General features: G+C 39.3%; 1 protein-coding gene across 3 annotated transcripts; it reads left to right on the forward strand.

Annotated features, from left to right (window-relative positions):
- Positions 1-1,018: 1,018 nt before the first annotated feature.
- LOC148879643 (putative trehalose-phosphate phosphatase C) lies at positions 1,019-12,497 on the forward strand. Of its 3 annotated transcripts, none has more exons than XM_088961239.1 (11): positions 1,019-1,285; positions 7,789-7,857; positions 9,245-9,472; positions 9,894-10,034; positions 10,227-10,298; positions 10,417-10,542; positions 10,635-10,691; positions 10,809-10,910; positions 11,633-11,710; positions 11,787-11,927; positions 12,031-12,497. In XM_088961239.1, the coding sequence occupies exons 3-11, from the start codon at positions 9,284-9,286 to the stop codon at positions 12,190-12,192; spliced, it is 1,068 nt and encodes a 355-aa protein (XP_088817365.1). In that variant the 5' UTR covers positions 1,019-1,285; positions 7,789-7,857; positions 9,245-9,283; the 3' UTR covers positions 12,193-12,497. The 3 variants fall into 3 exon arrangements, with proteins under 3 accessions (XP_088817365.1, XP_088817368.1, XP_088817367.1); XM_088961241.1 differs by lacking the exon at positions 1,019-1,285 and adding an exon at positions 7,586-7,694; XM_088961242.1 differs by lacking the exon at positions 11,633-11,710.
- Positions 12,498-18,649: the final 6,152 nt, after the last annotated feature.

An 18,649-nucleotide genomic window follows, 5' to 3' on the forward strand; every position in this document is an offset into this window, starting at 1 on the left:
TCTTTTATTTCTCATGTAAATAAGGCAATGACCATTATAATCATAAAAAATTTCATAATTAAAAGGGACATTTTTGTCCCATCTAAGTATTAGCAACTTTACCCTAGATGGGAAAGTTAACTAACTCACCTAGGAGAGTGATACCAAGAAAATAAACTTTCACTAGTCCCTACATAAATCTGAAATATGAACATGAATTCCAGGAAAATAAACTTTCACTGGTCCTCACATAAATCTGAAAAATGAATATGAATTTTTTGATCAATTAAAATTAAAATCCCATTGGTCGACATAACCTCTTCTCAAAATCCTAAAAAAGAACACCCCCTCAATGTATCAGAAAGTGAAAGAAAAGCTAATTTATTATTAACTTAAAGAGAAACTAATTATAGAAATTGGTTCCTCCCTTGGACATTCTATCAATTGACTACAAACCACTATTACTCCCATTGCCCATCTATATAAAAAATTGATAGCTAATGTACTGAAGGTGAATTATTAACTAAGCCATCTAAAATGATTTAGGGCTTACCCAACTTTGTTTTGGTGAAATTAAGTCTAATTGCAAGGGCATTTGGTTTTTATCCCAGAATCTGGATTTTTGTGCATAATCTGATCCTAACTAGAATCCAAGTGTTTGGTTAAGATTCCACAATTTCGGGCCATAGGTTCTGGCAAAGTTATTAGAATTTAAAAAATCTAAACCATTTGGAAAAAAGGTTTTTTTTTTTTAAGGGAAAAAAAAGACAATCAACTAATGTACTTAATATCATCCTGTTCTATTTTAGAACTCAATTGACAACGGATGAGAGCAAAATTACCATTCATTAAGTGCTCAAGGTTATTATGGTCATTGTATATCTAGGATAATTTGAGGTAAATTCTTCGTAATTTTTGAAAGTTTAACTGCAAGGATCCCGTGAGGGGCGAAGGTTCCCAATCTTTTAATCCCCCTTCCTCCCTTTCCTTTCCCTTCACTCTCTAATCTCTATAAATAACCCTCTCAATCCGTTACGCTTCTCTCTCTCTCTCTCTCCTCTTTCTCTCTGTGCCTTTCATCTCGTCTCTCTAACTGTCTCTACTCTCCATATCTCTCCCTATTTCTCTCTCTCTCTCTCTCTCTCTCTCTCTCTCTCTCTCTCTCTCTCTCTCTCTCTCTCTCTCTCTCTCTTTATTCCTGTTATCCCTTTTCCAGCTTCGTTTATTTCTCCGTTTCAATCTCCTCTTGGCGGCGACTGCGAGGCGGCTCGAAGCAAGATTTTTGTCGAACCACAACGAAGTATCGGTAACGTTTTCGTTCTTCATTTTAATTTCGTATTTGCATTATAGGTTCCTGATAATCTGTTTTCTATTCCCTGTCCAATATATATTCGATCTCGCTCACGCATGATAACTCATCTTTTCCATTGAAATTGAGCTTTCTATTGGATGATAGTGCCTCTATTTTAGTAATTTTTACTGTGTTATCTTCCTTTCATCCTAGAACTAGGATCTGAGATTTGAACGTATTCGATCAGACTTCTTCCAGAACACAAGAAGATTGTCTTCTCCATTCTGTTTCCCTACTGTGTACTGTTGTTTTTCATTGCATGTTGCTGATTGTTCGGCGACGTATGGAGATTTTAACCTATCGGCGGTAACGGAAGACGGTTGGAAGAGGAGGCAATTTCTTCTTATTTTATCCAAGAAGTGCCACCTTAATCGGGTGAAACAGAGAAGAGAAGCCTTGAAATCCCACAGCTCCGTCCGTTTGCCCTTTGCCGCCTTCGTATGTTTTGTTTTTTCCGGTGCATTTTAGCGAAAAATGCTGCGCTTCTGACTCGCTGCACAGAGTCAGTCACATGAAATGAGGTAGCTAGGGAGAGAGACTAAAACGGTTGATGTTAGTTGTTTCCCTTCTCGAGGAGCAATTTTAATGAATGGCAACCATCAAAATGACAATAATAACCTTACATTTTCACCTCAGTATCTCTACATGTTTGTGGTTATTATTGTCATCAAAGAAAAAGAAAACAAGAGCAAAGTGCTGCTCATTAGTGAGTGAGTACTCAGTATCTGGATACTCGCTTTTGTTGGTCCTGCGACAATTTTCTCTTCCCGTTTATTCAACAAGGGGAAAACAGACCATGTACGATATCTCTACATTGCACGTGTCATAACATCTCTTCATCAAGTCCCTTAAACCCCAGGCCCAGGTCCACTGTCCACACACATGATAACAAGCAGTGGCAGAGAGAAAGCGATGAGAGATGGGGAGGGGGGAAGAGTTGCAGTGAGCTAAAATAATGTGCGACTTTGGCTCAAGCAATGGAAAAAGGCCGTATATGGATGAAGTAAACAGAAAATGGGGACCCACCATTTAATAGAATGGTCCAGTGTCAGGTACCAGAAACTTAACTCGGATCGTTTCTCACATCTGGTCTGCGGTGTAGTTAGAATCTCAATAGGAATAGATTTTTTCTAGATGATTACTCTGCGCAAAGTCGTCCAGTCAGACTATTGAATGTTGTATTGGCGTATCCTAGGCGGGACCCATTCGTGGGTGGGTCCTGATATTTTGTAAATTTTTGCTTTCCCTATTTTCTTTTTTGTTTTGTTGTTTTTGATTTGATGTATGGCCCTTTGCTACCTGAAACGTGGATTCGGGGCTGCACTGAATGAAATTCGTTCATTTTTAGCTTAAGGTTTTTATACTGCACAGAATTACTCAAAATTGGTGGGAAGAAGGATTGAGGAAGCAGTATACGATAGTTAATTAGTCGGTTTGATTTGAGGAGGGCCCCAGAATTCAAGATCAGCAGGTTGGCTTGGCACTTGCTTGTGCCTTGTAGGTTCTGTGGACTGTGGACAATAACTCCAATCTGTCGTACCCAAAAGGCCAACAGCTTTAGGTACGCAGAATAGAAGTCGTCGTCACATGGACATGGGCCACATGGAATGAAAGAGATCTGGTCCATCTTTTCTTTAAAAACAACGACCTCTACCTAAAACAGTTGAGCGCATGTTACAGTCCGAGGTTCCCGTGTGCCATTGACGAGTTCTTCCGCCGGGCATAAGAAGCCAAAAGTAACTGTCGTCCCCGCTGAAAGAATGTAGTTAACGTCTCTTTTGCCTGTCCGTCTCCTTTGTTCTGTCCTCTCCCATACCAGAACCACCTTCAAGAACCAAATCTTCCCGTGATGAATTCGGGAAAATCCTTGAGAAAACTCTGACTTTCCGCACATATTCACAAGGGAAAAAGAAAAAAAGTACGTGTCGGGACAAATGCCTTCCACTCCTAACCTTCCGGTCCGTCCCTATTTGATACAGACCTAGCCCTTTAGCTAAGAGACCCTTTGTGCGTTTCACCAACTGTATTTGTGGAACTACAAGAAATCTTCCTAGATAATAGTTAAACGCATAGAGGTTTGAAAGTTGAAACCCAGAGAGAAACAATGTTTGTTTATTTATTTGGCTGGCTAAAAGTAGATATCAGTTGGATGCTATCTGTCAGTTATTTGAGTAAATAATGATTCTTTTTGGTTTTAATCTCTATTATTGGAGGTCTCTTTCCTGGTAGACTTGGAGAAACGAAGACGTTTCTTCTTAGAAATATGCGTCCAATTCCAAACCAACGATGCTCTTCTTTCCAGTGCTTTATTACTTTCCATGTTTTAGTGTCTAAACTCTAGAGCGTGTCTGGACTCTGGATCACTGTATGTGTCCACGTTACAATTGTTGGACGTCCGGGCTTGTGGATGACCTTCTGCAATCAAAACGTGGTATCCACTCTTTATCACTTTGGGCTGACCAGCCAATCATATTTCTTGGCTTTTCGTTTTCTCCGTCCATTCCTTTTTCTTCTTTTTTTCTGCTTTCTGAGGATACACGTGTCCGATTACACGTGGCATAGTACCCATTAGCAAGTCATTAAGTCATACTTATTTGTGTTCGGAGGTTTTAACCTTTAAATTATTAGTCTTGATGGATTGCTTGGAAACTAGAAGCTTGGTTTAAGCAGGAAAACAATGAGAAATTTTGATAGATCATACATATATATAGTGGATATGCATGGGATCTCAGTCTTTCACTTCGTTATTATTATTTTTTTTTTTAAGTATTTATTACTCGCATCATTTTTTTAGCAATATTAATAATTTTTCTCAAAAGCGGTGAGAATCAATAAAGAGAGGAGCTACTCAATTTATGTGCCAATCGAGCCACCACTCAATTGACACTTGAGTTGATAGTTGATACCTTGTAGTAACTCCTATTGGCAATCACATACATTTGATCAATCGTCTCCTCAGTGAAAAAAAGAAGATGATTCGATGGTTTCAATAATCCCTCAGGATTTTCTAGTTGTATCTTGCATGGTAGGTCCAGTTCTCGTCACATGAACATAACAAATTTGGCACAGCATGGGCTATTAGAATTGTATATCTTTATTGCTTTTTTATTTAGTTACCGTCTATGTAAATTACTTGAATAAAATATTATATTTATATATAAGCTAGCTACTAAGGATTTATTTTACTTTATTGTTTTCTTTCGGCACACAAAGAACGAGTGCCAGGGCAGAGAAGGGCCGTAGGATTGTTTCACCAACAGAGGAGATATTCTCGATGTGGGGCTGCATTGTCGTGTTATAAATATGTTAGCACATTTTGGCTGGCAGTAAATCCAAGTGAATATTAATTCATTGCAGATAGAGTCCGAAATTTCACTGGCCACGAGACACTACAGCCGCACATCGGAAATATTTTTTGTAGTTTATATGCTTACCTTTATGTTCCCGATGTAACGACAGTAGTGTCTTATACACAGGATGTGTGCCATGTGGCCAGCGTTTTGTAGTCAGCGAATCCGAACTCTAATTGCAGAAACACTGTAAACGGAGTTGAGTTCTTTGCAAGTTATGCTCTTTTTTTTTTTTTCTTTTTTTTTTATATGAAGAGGTATGAGCCTATAGAACAGATCCTGTTCAAGTAAGGTTGTATTGCAAGTTATGTTTTCTTCGTATGCGTATACAACTATGAACTGATACATGAATTTCTCTATCTATGTTTGTGCAGAAATATTAATGCATGATTAATGGTATTTCCTACAACAACAGAGTTTCTACAAACGTATAAATTCATAATCAACGTGGAAACCGAAAAATAAAAGCGCTGAAAAAATGTTGGTTTATTGCTTTAATGCTTAAAATGGTTTTTGCCAATTTATTGCATGCTTGAATTTTTAGATACCCTTCCTCTGCCATGCCTACTTAAAGTGCCCCTGCCCCTTGTTACCATGGTTATGCATATTTGCGTGCCTGGTATGTCTTTGGTACCCGGGCCATATCTTCGGCATTAAAATGGCTTTTTCAGCTCTGCTCATTAATGCTTACTTTCTGTTATGCGATCCACCTAGAAACTGGAGCCCACAGAGGGTCGGTTTGATGGTTGACCCAAAGTGAATGAATGATCAGAAACTGGAAACTGGATACTAGCATCATTCAACTCATATGGTTTCTACAGAACCATATGACTCTATTGGATTGGACCGACCGATAACCTAGAAAAAAAGCGAAAAAAAAGGATTGGACCGACCGGCTACTTTGGCCACTGCATCTGGTATAGCTTTTAAAAGATTGATGAAATGATCTCTTCAACGTCAATGCTATATATGTTCTATATGCTAATTTAGCAACCAATATCGAAATCATTTTGGAGTTATGATATTGATTTTAGCAAATAGAAATAGTGGTTTTCAAAATGTGACATCATATTATATATATATATATATATATATATATATATATATTACTGACATCATATGTGAAACCCATCCCAAACGACAAAACAGCCAAAAATATTTTTATATTGTAAGAATAATAAGATTGCATTAGTTATATGGGCCCGTTTAACTCAAGTTATTTTCTCAAAACAAAATCAAATGCAACATCAGAAAAAATAGTACAGTATAGTTTTCCTTTTGTGAAAGTTGTTTTTATTTAAAAAAAAAAAAAAACAATCATATGTATGGGCAACACTCACCTTAGTTGGCTGAAGCGGTTAGAGTAGAGTCGGCAAAGCATATGATACAATTCAATTATAGCTTACTTGGTTGTGCTGGGGGAATCCTAGCACATGTCATTTTCATCTGAATCAGTTGATTGAAACCCTACTCAGACCATGGAAGTTATAGATATATCTTTCTATTGTTGTGTCTTATCAAGTGTAATTTCTTATTACATTTTAAATCTGTATCTCTTTGTTTTCCTTTTTGTTTCACATTTAGTTTAATAATATTTTGTTTTCAAAAGTTGTTGTCTTAAATTATTTGATCATCACACCCGTGTTATGTGATGTTCACACATGGACAATGACTTGCGGGAGAATTGAATGGTGGTGGGGGGGTGGGGGGTGTTATGATATATCTTTCTTTTTTCTTTTATATAAAAGAAAAGAGAATGCAAAATTGTTGCCTGGATGTTTATTTATAAGAGGTTGATTTCATTGTCAATCATGAATGTGACATTGTGACATAAAAAATACTAGAAAGTTAAAGTTAACTAAAACAATGTGAGTTCTAAAATCGTGAAAGCAATGGTTGTAATATCAATGGGCCATGTTATTCACCAATATAGTGGCTATAACGGCCACTCTTTTTTTCCAGTTACCATCCTGATATGTTATACACTTCAATTTTGATATGTGACATTTAATTATAAGTTGTTAACACAAGCTAGTATTGCAATCCAAAAATATGGTAATATAAGTGTAATTTTCATACATAACAACTTATTATCTATCTACTCTCTCTCTCTCTCTCTCTCTCTCTCTCTCTATAAAATGTTTGATAATGAAATCCTTTTACTGAACCCATATAATAAGGTTGGTGAAAAGATTATAATATTTTCATATTGTGATTCTTATATTTATTCGAGCCGGCCCATCTTCACATCCTTTCTTCATGTGCGTAGGCTGTAGATAAGTCATTCTGAAAACAAGAGGTCATAAATCTAGAATCGTGGTTGACATAGATGTGGCGTTATGGGTTCCATCTACCTATTCGTCCCATTACCTATGCCGAGTCCCCTGGTCCCTTCCCTTCTCTTTTTGCCTGGTCAGATTAGGCACTAGTGCCAACAAGTCTAGACTAGAGCCAACGGCAAAGTCGATTTTTTCCTTTGAAGTGACGATTTCGAATTTTGATACATGTTGAAATGCATCTCTTTCTCGAGTCAAGTGTGGACTCTGGATTATTTCATCACCCACGGTTCTGGTCCTCACGGGTTGAATTGGGAACAACGATCAGCCAGTCCTGCTTGCGAATTATAAAAACAGAATAAGCCCTGCCTTAACACGCCCACCGGAAAAACATATTCTGTGGAGCCCACCAAGTATGACGATACATGAGCTGCTGTCGTTTGCTGGATGGTTTGCTCCACTGCACCGAGGTTGGTGGCTTCCGAGAGCAACCACCCCTAGGCCCTAGCGTTGGTTTTGATGAAAATCAATCCGTGGGCGATTTCTCTCTTGAATGCTATGGTCTGGCCTATGCCTCAATATCCCCAATTTTTAGACCTTCTTCAGATGGGCCTTCTAGCATCGATCCAACCTCTAAAACTTGTGGTCTGTATCAACACGCAGACCGACAAGTGAGCCCCACATAAAATCCCAGTTTCGTGGTCCGTCAATGATCAACCACGACCACAATGATATGGGGTCCCATTCCGCATCTCCTCCCTCTCCCTCCCCCCCTCTCACTCTCTCTCTCTCTGATATTTATTTCTCCTGACAGAATTGTATGCTATTGCAGATTTGATGCGGAGAATAAACGGAGCAGGATCTTGTGGAGCCACCGACTGAGCGACGACATAGATTTCAGGTATCTAAAATGATTAGTGCACACTGTACATCACTCCCTAATGAAATCTGCCATTGTTAAGGTATTTTTTGGGTGGTATGTTCTATCATGGGGGCTAAAGGGGCTTCCGTGTCTGGCCTGAGTTTAAGTATGCATCAGTCCCTGTGTAGTTGAACCCAACCACTTAGAATGGAGTCCAGATTATGGGTGTTCTGGTGGGCTTATCCGTTGAGTCTACGAGAAGAAGACACGTGGATCTCCATGGCTGGAGACATGGTTGAACGCACTTTACAGTGTAGAACATAGTCTGGTTCTGATTGGCTTCATGCAACATGCAGAGAACAAACGTATGCTCCCGCCTCCCGACTCCATAGAGATGTAGAGGGCCGAGGGCCTTTAACTTGTTGTTTAGAGTTTAGACTTTAGATGTGTATTCAGTTGGTCTTGCTCGATCCACCTTCTGCCCCTCAATTTTCCCTCTAGTATTCCCATTAGCAATGGTTGACTGTCGATATGACACAAACATATGTTCGAGCCATGTGGGTCTTTCTGTCTGGCATTGATAAGATGTATTCTGGTTGCCGCACTGCCATGATCACAGCCCCAAATGAGACTATAAAATTCCCATGCAATGGTGCTTATAAAAGGCCTACGATACCTGGTTTGAAACCCCAATATATTGCATCAATTCCATGGTGGTCGCCAGTGATGTATATGGTATGCATAATTTTCATCCATCGAACCGATCAACCCCTTTTGGGTGATGACAAACACAACGTTCCAATTGGAATACCAAAAGAGAGCAAGAAATCTGTAATAGACCACGCCTCATCTTTGCTACATAAAGCTAATATTTTCCTTGGCCGGAGGTTCATTGCACACAAAATAATTAAAATATTTTATAAATTTTTAGTATCTAGCTTTAATGTATATATATATCTTTCTTGGTATTACTCATCCGGGTAAGTGATACCCATCTCTTAGGTGGATGATAACTTTTCCACCTGAAAGGAAAGTTGTCACACCTGAATGCAATAAAAATATTTCTTTTAATAATGAATTTTTATGATTAAAATGGTCATTGCTTTATTTATAAAAAAATATATGAATAAATGCACTTATCTAGATAAACATTTTCCTAAAAAATACTTATTATTTATCCGGATAAATAACTTACCGAAAAATGAACAGGGCATAAATACTAAACCTCAATTAACTTAAAAAAGAATTATAGACATGCTTCAAATTCTTGGACGCTTGGGTCAAAACACAATTGGTTGCATTTATTTATTCAACGTGGCCAAGTGCTACGTGGTAATCATCATAAAGTTTTTCCTTTGGCTATGGCATTCCTAATTGAAAGTCCGGTACTCTGAACTATCTCAAGCTGACAATATGTTGAATGCAGGTTGGGTAAAACTTTAATTAATAAAGTATTTGTCACGCAATGGGATTTCAACGATTGCGGGCGAATCAACAAAACGTGGAATGCATTGCTAAAGTAAGGTCTGATGAGAATGGTGATCGAATGGGTGTTACAAAGACTCCAAAAGGTTGTGATCTTCGCCGAACGAAAGAATTTGGGCCTAACAGTAATGAACCTGTTGCTTTGGACGCCAATTACACTTCATGGCTTGTAAGTTCAACTACACTGGTCATAAGAAATCCCCCTTGTTGTATTTGCCTTTGCCAAGGTCATTGAAAGTACTGGGCAGGCCAGATGAGTGGTTGAGACAAGTGTCCAGCCTGCTTTCACCTGGCGGTGGACTCTTGGACTCTATCTATGAGGCCAGATGAAGTTTGCCTATAATCCTCAAATTTAGTATTGATTTTGCATTGGGCTTGAAACGCCTCTAGAGTCTAGAGGGAACAAGATTCAGCTTCGCTTCTGTAGTCGATGCTGGGCTCTGAATAGGTTCGCCCAGTCCAAGTCCGTCAAAAGGAATCCATCAACTGTACTTAGTGTGTCGTCAGCGTTTTCTAATGTATCGTCTTATTGTTGCTCTTTTCTTCCAATAAAAAATAATACTGTTGTACTTGTGGCTTTGCTATTGCAGATAAAACATCCTTCTGCGTTGAGCATGTTTGATCAGATGATGAATACAGCTAAGGGCAAAAGGATTGTTGTATTTCTGGATTATGATGGAACCCTCTCACCGATCGTTGAAGACCCAGATGAGGCTTTCATGTCTGATGCGGTAATAACTTAATACATACATACATACATCCCAGTCCAGATGAGTCCATTTCATACAAAGAAGTTATGCATTTAAATGTTATATGGAAACAAAAAAGAAATGATTAAGCAATTCTATATTCCATGACTTCCAGCAAAGTCTAAATGAACTGTCATATTTGAAATTTCTAATGAAATTGTAAATAAGTTGCAGATGCGTTCAGCAGTTGGGGATGTTGCAAGGTATTTTCCAACAGCTATTATCAGTGGAAGGTGCCGGGACAAGGTAACACTAATTAAACAACTGTTATTTCGGTAGGAGCTCAATCAAACGAGTCAATCTTGAGTCTTATCATTATTTATGAGATAATGTAGTAGTTTAATCAATCTCTTTTCTTGTTTAGGTATTCGATTTTGTACAATTGAATAATGTATACTACGCTGGAAGCCATGGGATGGATATAATGGTCCCATTATGGCCTCTAAAGTCCAGGGATCTCACCAAATGTCAGAGGTCTACTGACGAAAAGGTTGGTTTGTTTGGGGTGATTCAAATATCAATGCTTGCATCTCTCCAAGTGATTTTAAGTCACTTTCGTAATACGGCTGTGGCATGTTGTAGGGGAATGAAGCTGTAGTTTTCCAACCTGCACAAGAGTATTTATCTACAGTTCAAGAGGTACGTGATATAGAACGCATTGATCCTAATTCCTAACTCGTCTACATCTTATCCTCGAAAAGGTGCTCATCACTTCTCACATGCTATATTGCATATTCTTTTCTTTCCCCCTTCTAGATAATTCAGGTGCTGGCGGAAAAGACAAAAACGATAGGAGGAGTCAGGATCGAAGACAATAAGTTCTGTATCTCTGTCCACTTCCGCCGAGTTCGTCAAGAGGTATGGAGCCATTTATATTAGTTTCCGAAATAGCTACTGAAAACGTAATGCAGTAAACATTTCCAAATTAGAATTGGATTAAATTTGGAATCTTTTCAGATTTTGTTTTCGGCTTCTATTTTAATAGTTATAAAGTGACACCTTATACATGGAATTTAGTACCAAGCCCAGCCTTCATGCCACAAATATGATGTTTGAAACCATTTTGAACCTTTAGCATAAGGGTGCCTCTTAGACCTAACTTTCGCGGTTTAGCTTTAAAATTGGGCCCATGGATTTCCAAGAACTGAAGCCTAAGCTGGATCCATCATGGGCCTAGGCTTAGTTTACAATGGAGTACGGAGGACCCTATACACTACTAGATAAAACAATAGTTTGTTTTCTTCTTTTAACTAATGGCTCCACCCTGCCATAAAAATAATAATAATAAAAATGGCTCCGCCCTCAGCATGGGGCAACTATAATGTCATGTCTTAGAACCCTTTGGGTTGGTGTTTGGAAGACAGGATTTGTAATTTGACAACATGCTTCAGATTTGGCAAGTAAGCTTGCTTTGATGTCAAGTTAGATTCGGTTTGTGATTAACTGTTATGAACTACCATTTCAATGTGAATTAGGAAACAACATGCTTTTAGGTCCAGGGTGGAACCGGAGCCCATGTCACTCTACGTAAGAACAGCCATTTTTGCCTTTATAATAGAAGGAATGTATGTTGACTGCAGGACTTCCAAGATTTAGAAGAGAGGGTGAAGTCGACTCTGAAAGAGTATCCCCTCTTCCACCTGACACGAGGAAGAAAAGTAAAACAATTCTCTCTCTCTCTCTCTCTCTCTCTCTCTCTCTCTCTCATAACATATTTTATTCATTCATCCACAGGTTCTGGAAGTCCGCCCATCGATAGAGTGGGATAAAGGGAATGCTGTGGAATATCTACTCGACACGCTAGGACTTGGCAACTCCAATGATGTCTTCCCGGTGTACATTGGAGATGATCGAACCGATGAAGATGCCTTCAAGGTAAGCTTCTAAACCTGACCGCAAATGGGCTTGGACATGGAAGTCCATGTTTCATCATCCATTTTGCGTATTAAATCTTTTTTTTTTTTTTTTTTTTGTGCAGGCAATACAAAGCAGAGGACAAGGTTATCCCATTCTGGTTTCTTCCATCCCAAAGGAGACCATGGCTTCGTATTCATTGCGTGATCCATCAGAGGTCATGTTTTTCTTGTTACAACTAGCAAGATGGAGGAGAAACTCTTCTGGCAGTAGGGTAGTTACCTAGTCTATATTTGATTTTTGTTCCATATATATACCTAGTAAAAAACTGAGAACAGGAAAGAAAAGAGACCAAGAGAGATGGAAGCATTATATAAGTAAGAGACTTTTTTTTTTTTGCCAAGTTTTCGTGCGTCCCTTGGTACTCTTTATATCTACAATGTATAAAATTACATAACGCTTTTCAGATCTTAACTTTCTTTTAAGTTGTTGATGAACGGATGGATATATCCGTTCCACAGTTTTAGACTTATGTAATGTAATATGGAATTGTTTTATTTTTTTTATGATAATTTGCAATGGTTGTGGTTATTTTGCTTCTTGCCTGTTTCTGTAAATAGTTTTTATGCTTTGTGGAAAGAAATTAGGCTCCGTTTGATTTGCAATTAGAATTGGAATTGGAATCAAAATCCTTTAGAATCGGAATGGTCTATTTCCATTCCCATAATCTATTTGGTTTAGATAGAAATGTGATGAGGGCAGATTTGGCCTCCAATGGAATTATGACACCTGGCACCTCACGCAGCTCTCCAAGGAGCTCGGTAGCTCCCAAGAAGCTCGCCAAGGAGCTCGACAGCTCTCCAAGGAGCTCGATAGCTCACCAAGGAGCTAGTCAGCTCTCCAAGGAGCTCGCCAAGGAGCTCAGCAACTCTCCAAGGAGCCCACCAAGGAGCTAGGCAGCTCTCCAAGGAGCTCAGCAGCTCGCCAAGCAGCTCGCCAAGGAGCTAGGCAGCTCTCCAAGGAGCTTAGCAGCTCACCAAGGAGCTCGCCAAGGAGCTCACCACCAAAGAGCTAAGCAGCTCTCCAAGGAGCTCGCCACCAAGGCAGTGCACTCCAGCTCATCAAGGTGGCTCACTACTAGGGAGCTCGTCACCAAGTATCCACCAGGGAGCTCGTTGCCATAGGCAGCTCACCACTTGCAAGGTAGCTCGGTACAGAAGAGCAGTTCGGCATATCACAGGAAGATCTCCTGCCTGACATTCGTACCTGACAGATCCGGTTGCAGCGCCCACATCTCTTGCCAGGCGGCGTCGTGCCTGTCGTCTCTGAAAATCATGGCACGCCCGACGAGTCCGTACCCTGCAGCAGTAGCCTACACCTGCCACGTCATTCCTGGAAGTAATGGCTAGAGCAGTGGCGGTTACGCCTGATGTGACTGGGCATCACTATATAAGGACTCTGACCCCCAAAGCCAAGGGGAAGATAATGAAAAAATGGAGGTAATCCTTGCTCTCTAGCTCTCTCATTCCTCTAATATCATCTTCAAGCCCTCTACAATCAGAGTGCTAATTTAGGCATCGGAGAGTCCCCACCAAGTAAATACCCCTAGGCCCCCTAGTTCAGTTCTCGCAGGTTCCCCCATCACCTACAAAGAGGAGGAAAGGTGGAGTTCTCGTAGGTTCCTCAAGCTCCCACCGCCTACAAAGAGGAGGAAAGATGGAGTTCTTGCAAGTTCCTCAGCTACCGCCACCTACAAAGAGGATGAAAGATGGAGTTCTCGTAGGTTCCTCAGCTCCTGCTGCCTACAAAGAGGAGGAAAAGATGGAGTTCTCGTAGGTCCCTCAGCTCCCGCCGCCTACAAAGGAGAGGAGATCACTTCATGCTGAGGGCAATCGGGTCGTGCTACACCAGGGAGCTCCACCATCCTCTGAGTTATAGGCCGCCTAGGAGCAGGTCAAATGACGAGTCCACCAAGGTAGCTCACCACCAGGGAGCTCAACATAGCTCTCCCCCGGGCAGTTCACCATCAGGGAGCTCGGCATAGCGCAGGTAGCTCGGCATAGCTCTCCCCCAACAGTTAGCCATCAGGGAGCTTGACATAGCTCTCCCTAGCTCAGCATAGCTCTCCCCCAAACAATTCACCACCAGGGAGCTCCACCATCCTCTCCTGGGAGCAGGTCAAATGACGAGTCCACCAAGATAGCTCACCACTAGGGAGCTCAGCATAGCTCTCCCCCGGGCAGTTCGCCATCAGGGAGCTCGGCATAGCTCTCCCCCAACAGTTATCCATCAGGGAGCTTGGCATAACTCTCCCCAACTCAGCATAGCTCTCCTCCAAGCAATTCACCACCAGGGAGCTCTACCATCCTCTCTTGGGAGCAAGTCAAATGACGAGATACTTAGCCAAAAAATAAAAAATTGGTATGTGACCAGAAACGGTTACATTAGAATGGAAATGAGAAGTAAAATCAGCAAGAATGGAATTTCATTCCTGAGAGAGGAGCAGGTAATAGCCATTCCCTCAAATGGGTACTCGGGATTTCCTACTCACTTTTCCTACCCACTTTTTATATGAATTGAAATATGTGTGGCTGCAAGGCGGATAGAGAGTTCATAGGAAAAGTGACTAAGAAATCTGGGCTCTCAAATGGACGAATGCTTCTAACAGAAATGGAAAAAGAATTCCGATTCCGCTCAACCAAATAATAAAAAATCATCCTAATTCTGATTCGAGACCTCTATTTCTCCAACCAAGCGGGGCCTTAATATTACTCCAATATTCCTATCCATGCATTCAATTAGCATTTTAATAAGTTAAAATTGAACAACCACAACCACTAATAATGTAGCCACGTAGGGTACTCGCGTATAACATCATGGATTGGTCATCCTGACGTCAGATTGGAATCTTCCTAGCGCCATATGATGACATTAATTCCCACCTGTTAAAATGCATCACTTCATGGTTCCTGGTCCCTTGTTCAATCTCTACCCTCCGTTAAATTGCTTCGGAATTAGAAGCGAAAGGCCGGTAATCGTAGCCACCACTTACCCGTGACCGTGAGGATTGAGGAATGCTCCTTTCGGCAGTGGTTGGTGGAAGGTAATTCATGTCATCGTCAAAGTTGTATGTAGGATAAGGAAGACGTAGCCTTGTTATTCAGTACAATTTTTATGGGTTGAGTTGGGACGGTTTGTGTCATTTTCTTCAATTGATTCAACGTAGTCGATTTACTTATTAACTAAACTGAAATCAATCAATTCTGATGTAAAACGGATTCAAACATGAAGGATTGGTTAATCAATTTAATCGGTTTTTTATATATATTTTAAACTAAAATATCTATTTATATTTAAGTTTTTTTTTTTAGTTTTTATACAATATATATATAAATCAATTAGTTTTTTATGCAAAACTGATTTTTTGTCAATATATATTTAAATTTATACAAAACTGAATTAAATGTTGCACCATTGTATTATATTTGTATTGATGTTGTGTTTTTAGTTTTTATCATAAATAACCGATTTTTTTCAAAGTTCAAACAAAACACAAATAAAATATATCAACATTTAACATATAGGGTAAGGATTAATTAATAATTACTTAAACATATAGGATTGGTTTGGTTCGATTTGGACCAAACCGAGTTGGTTTATTTTCTCATACAAACCAAAACTGACCAGTGGTTTTGAAAAACTGACCAACTCGGATTGGGTCAGGCCGGTTTAGTCGGTTTGACATTTAATGTGAACATCCTACGGCGGGATGTTTAAACCATCATGATCATATTATATTTTTCTCAGATGCCACAAGTAAAATTTAGGCCCAATTAGATATCATATCCTTTGCGAATCAAAGGTTTACATCTATGCTTTTGGTTAGACGAATTTGGGATTCTATAACCCATATGAGTATGGATAAGGTATAGCATTAGGGTAAATCCAACCCTCCCCAATCTGTATAGTGTTGAAAATCATATAAATTTTATATATTAGGTGTTGAATTTAATAATATTTTGAATTTTATGTGAAGGATAACTGAGAGTTTATGTATTTTTTTCATGTTTTAATCAAATAATTGGAAATTTTGTTGTTTGTTTATGTTATTTTACTTATTTATTGCTTATAACAAGAAATAATAGGAAACTAGATACAGGTTGTAAAGCCAACCCACTCTACCCTTGAATGCGGGGAGGGTTTTGCATTTTCATGTGCATGGAGGATTAGATTCTCAAAATCCAAACTGCTGAGGGTTTTGGAACAGGTACAGATTCGGATGTTTAGGGAGACTGACAGGGTCTAAAATTTACAAAACCCTCCCCAAACTGCCCTATTGCCATCTCCATTGGATCACAGTGCAGTTACACACTATCATACTCTCTCATATAGATCCCCATTAATCCATGCTCATTTTTAGCATGGGCACTTTGCATATGATCATGAATGGGTGACATCCTCTTTAGGGCATCAAAACATGAACTCCTACTTTGGGCAAACCATTGGATTGAGATAGGTAGCATTTGATAAAATTGAAGTCTACCATTTTTTTTTTGGGAATGACGAAGGATTTCATTAAACAAATACAAACCAAAAACAAGAAACAACAACAGACACACTTAAAAAAAATAAAAAAATAAAAAACTAAAGAACAAAACACAAGAAAGTACCAACATAACGAAAACCCAAAACAAGAAAACACTTAAAGTAGGATGAGCAAATCTGCTATCCCCTAAATCTTGGAGATCCTTTTCGAGAACCTCTGTCAGCCAAAATGGGGGGTGCATCCACAGAACTTCCAAGCCGCTAACACCCCTCTTTGCAAGTTGATGGGCAACATTGTTGTCTTCCCTACTAACGAATCTCGCTGTCAAATTCCCATGCAAAAACTTAAGAATGTTACTCAGTAATGGCCATGCATGCATCTGTAAGTGCAACAAAGGCTGATTAATCGAAAAAAAATTGTCTGATATTTGAAAAGCATCTAATCTGATGTTTGAAAATAGTAAGGAGCCATGATCTGAAACACTAGTATAATTTAGACGGCAACACAAATGAAATCCAATATATGAAAAGCAAGTTTTTTAGATATTAGACCATACTTAAAATTATCAAAGTCATCTTACATGCTGTTTGGAAGTGTGGGCGCTTTTTGGGACCGATTTTCAAGAAAAAACGCCCATGCTTCCATCACCCATTTTTCACAAAAAAAAAAACGCTTCTACCATGTAGGCAGTGAGCAACAATATGTTGTTTGGTAAGGTGATTTTCATCACCGTTTTTCATGTATGTGCTGACAAATAAGCACCACATAGGATACACATCAGTTAATTTGGCGTTTCATGCATCCACCGGGTCCCGATTTTTTAGGCATGCCCGATTTTTTAATAATCGGCTGAACCAAACAATGAGATACATGAAAGTTTGTTGAAACGCCTATGTGGATCCGACGAGTCACCATTTTTTTTGAAAAACGGCCACGGTTCCAAACATCCCCTTAATCTTTAGGGCTCATATAAATTAGAAATTCTGACGTGTTAGTTGTAAGTGATAATGCACAAGCAACGTGCATGAGCCATGCACGCATCAAACTCTTGATTCCTAAGTTTCTCATTTTGTATTACTTATCCTTGTGATAGTTCTCACCTTAAGATAAGGCTTATCCTAGATAGCTAACACAGTCTTATCCTAGATCATATAGGAATCAACCTTGTAATCTCTATTTAAACAACAAAAAGAGCTTAATAGCACATCTGCTATTTCAACTAAATTGTTCTATTTATTACTCTCTTATGGTATCAAAGCCATAAGCATTCGAATTTAGATCTTTACCATGTCTTCCACTATATCGACCAACTCTATTAACCAACTAAACTTTGGAGCATCAGGAAATCATATTTCCCAATTGATTTCAGTTCGATTGGATGGATCCAAATATATCGTGTGGCGTTTCCAGGTTGAGAATGCTCTTCTGAGCAATGATCTCCTTGGGCATGTCGATGGGACAACTCCTTGTCCAACTCGTTCTGTGGCAACATCATGTACCTCAGGATCCTCTACCTCGATGTCAGAACCCTACACACAATGGGTCAAGCAAGATCGTTATATTTTCAACTGGCTGTTAGTCTCACTAATAGAAGCGGCACTAGCCTAGGTCGTAGGAAGCATGACAAGCATAGAAGTTTTGGTAATGCTTGAGAATCTATACTCCCCTCGAGGTATAGCTAGTGTCATTGGTCTCAGGAATGAACTTGGAGCATTACGAAAGAATGATCTCTCCATGTCTGACTATCTCCAAAAGATCAATGTATTTAGTGACAAGCTAGTTGCAATTGGAGAACCAATGATTAATTCGCAATTAATTCATCATACTCTGAATGGGCTTGGGCCTGATTATGATGCATTCTCTACAACAATCATTACTTGTACAAATAACATATCATTTGCCCATTTACAAATCTCAACCAAAATATAATTGACTTGAGCTACCTCAGATGGGTAATGGATCCTCCAAACCTTCCAAATACAGTAATAATCCTTGCCAGATCTGTGGAGGTCTAAATCACTCTACCAAATACTATCAGAAACTCCTTGCACACATTGAAATTTTGAAGAACCCCAAATGCCAACAACCTCTGGTATACACTGCTAGAACAAGTCATGATAAGCAGAATCCAGATATTTGGTTTCCCGATTCTAGTGCAACACATATCTTACTTTTGATCTGAATAAACTTCAGATTC

Source organism: Nelumbo lutea, chromosome 1 (genome assembly GCF_056320005.1).
Source record: "Nelumbo lutea isolate HS-2025 chromosome 1, American lotus-T2T, whole genome shotgun sequence".
In the NCBI taxonomy this organism is placed as follows: domain Eukaryota; kingdom Viridiplantae; phylum Streptophyta; class Magnoliopsida; order Proteales; family Nelumbonaceae; genus Nelumbo; species Nelumbo lutea.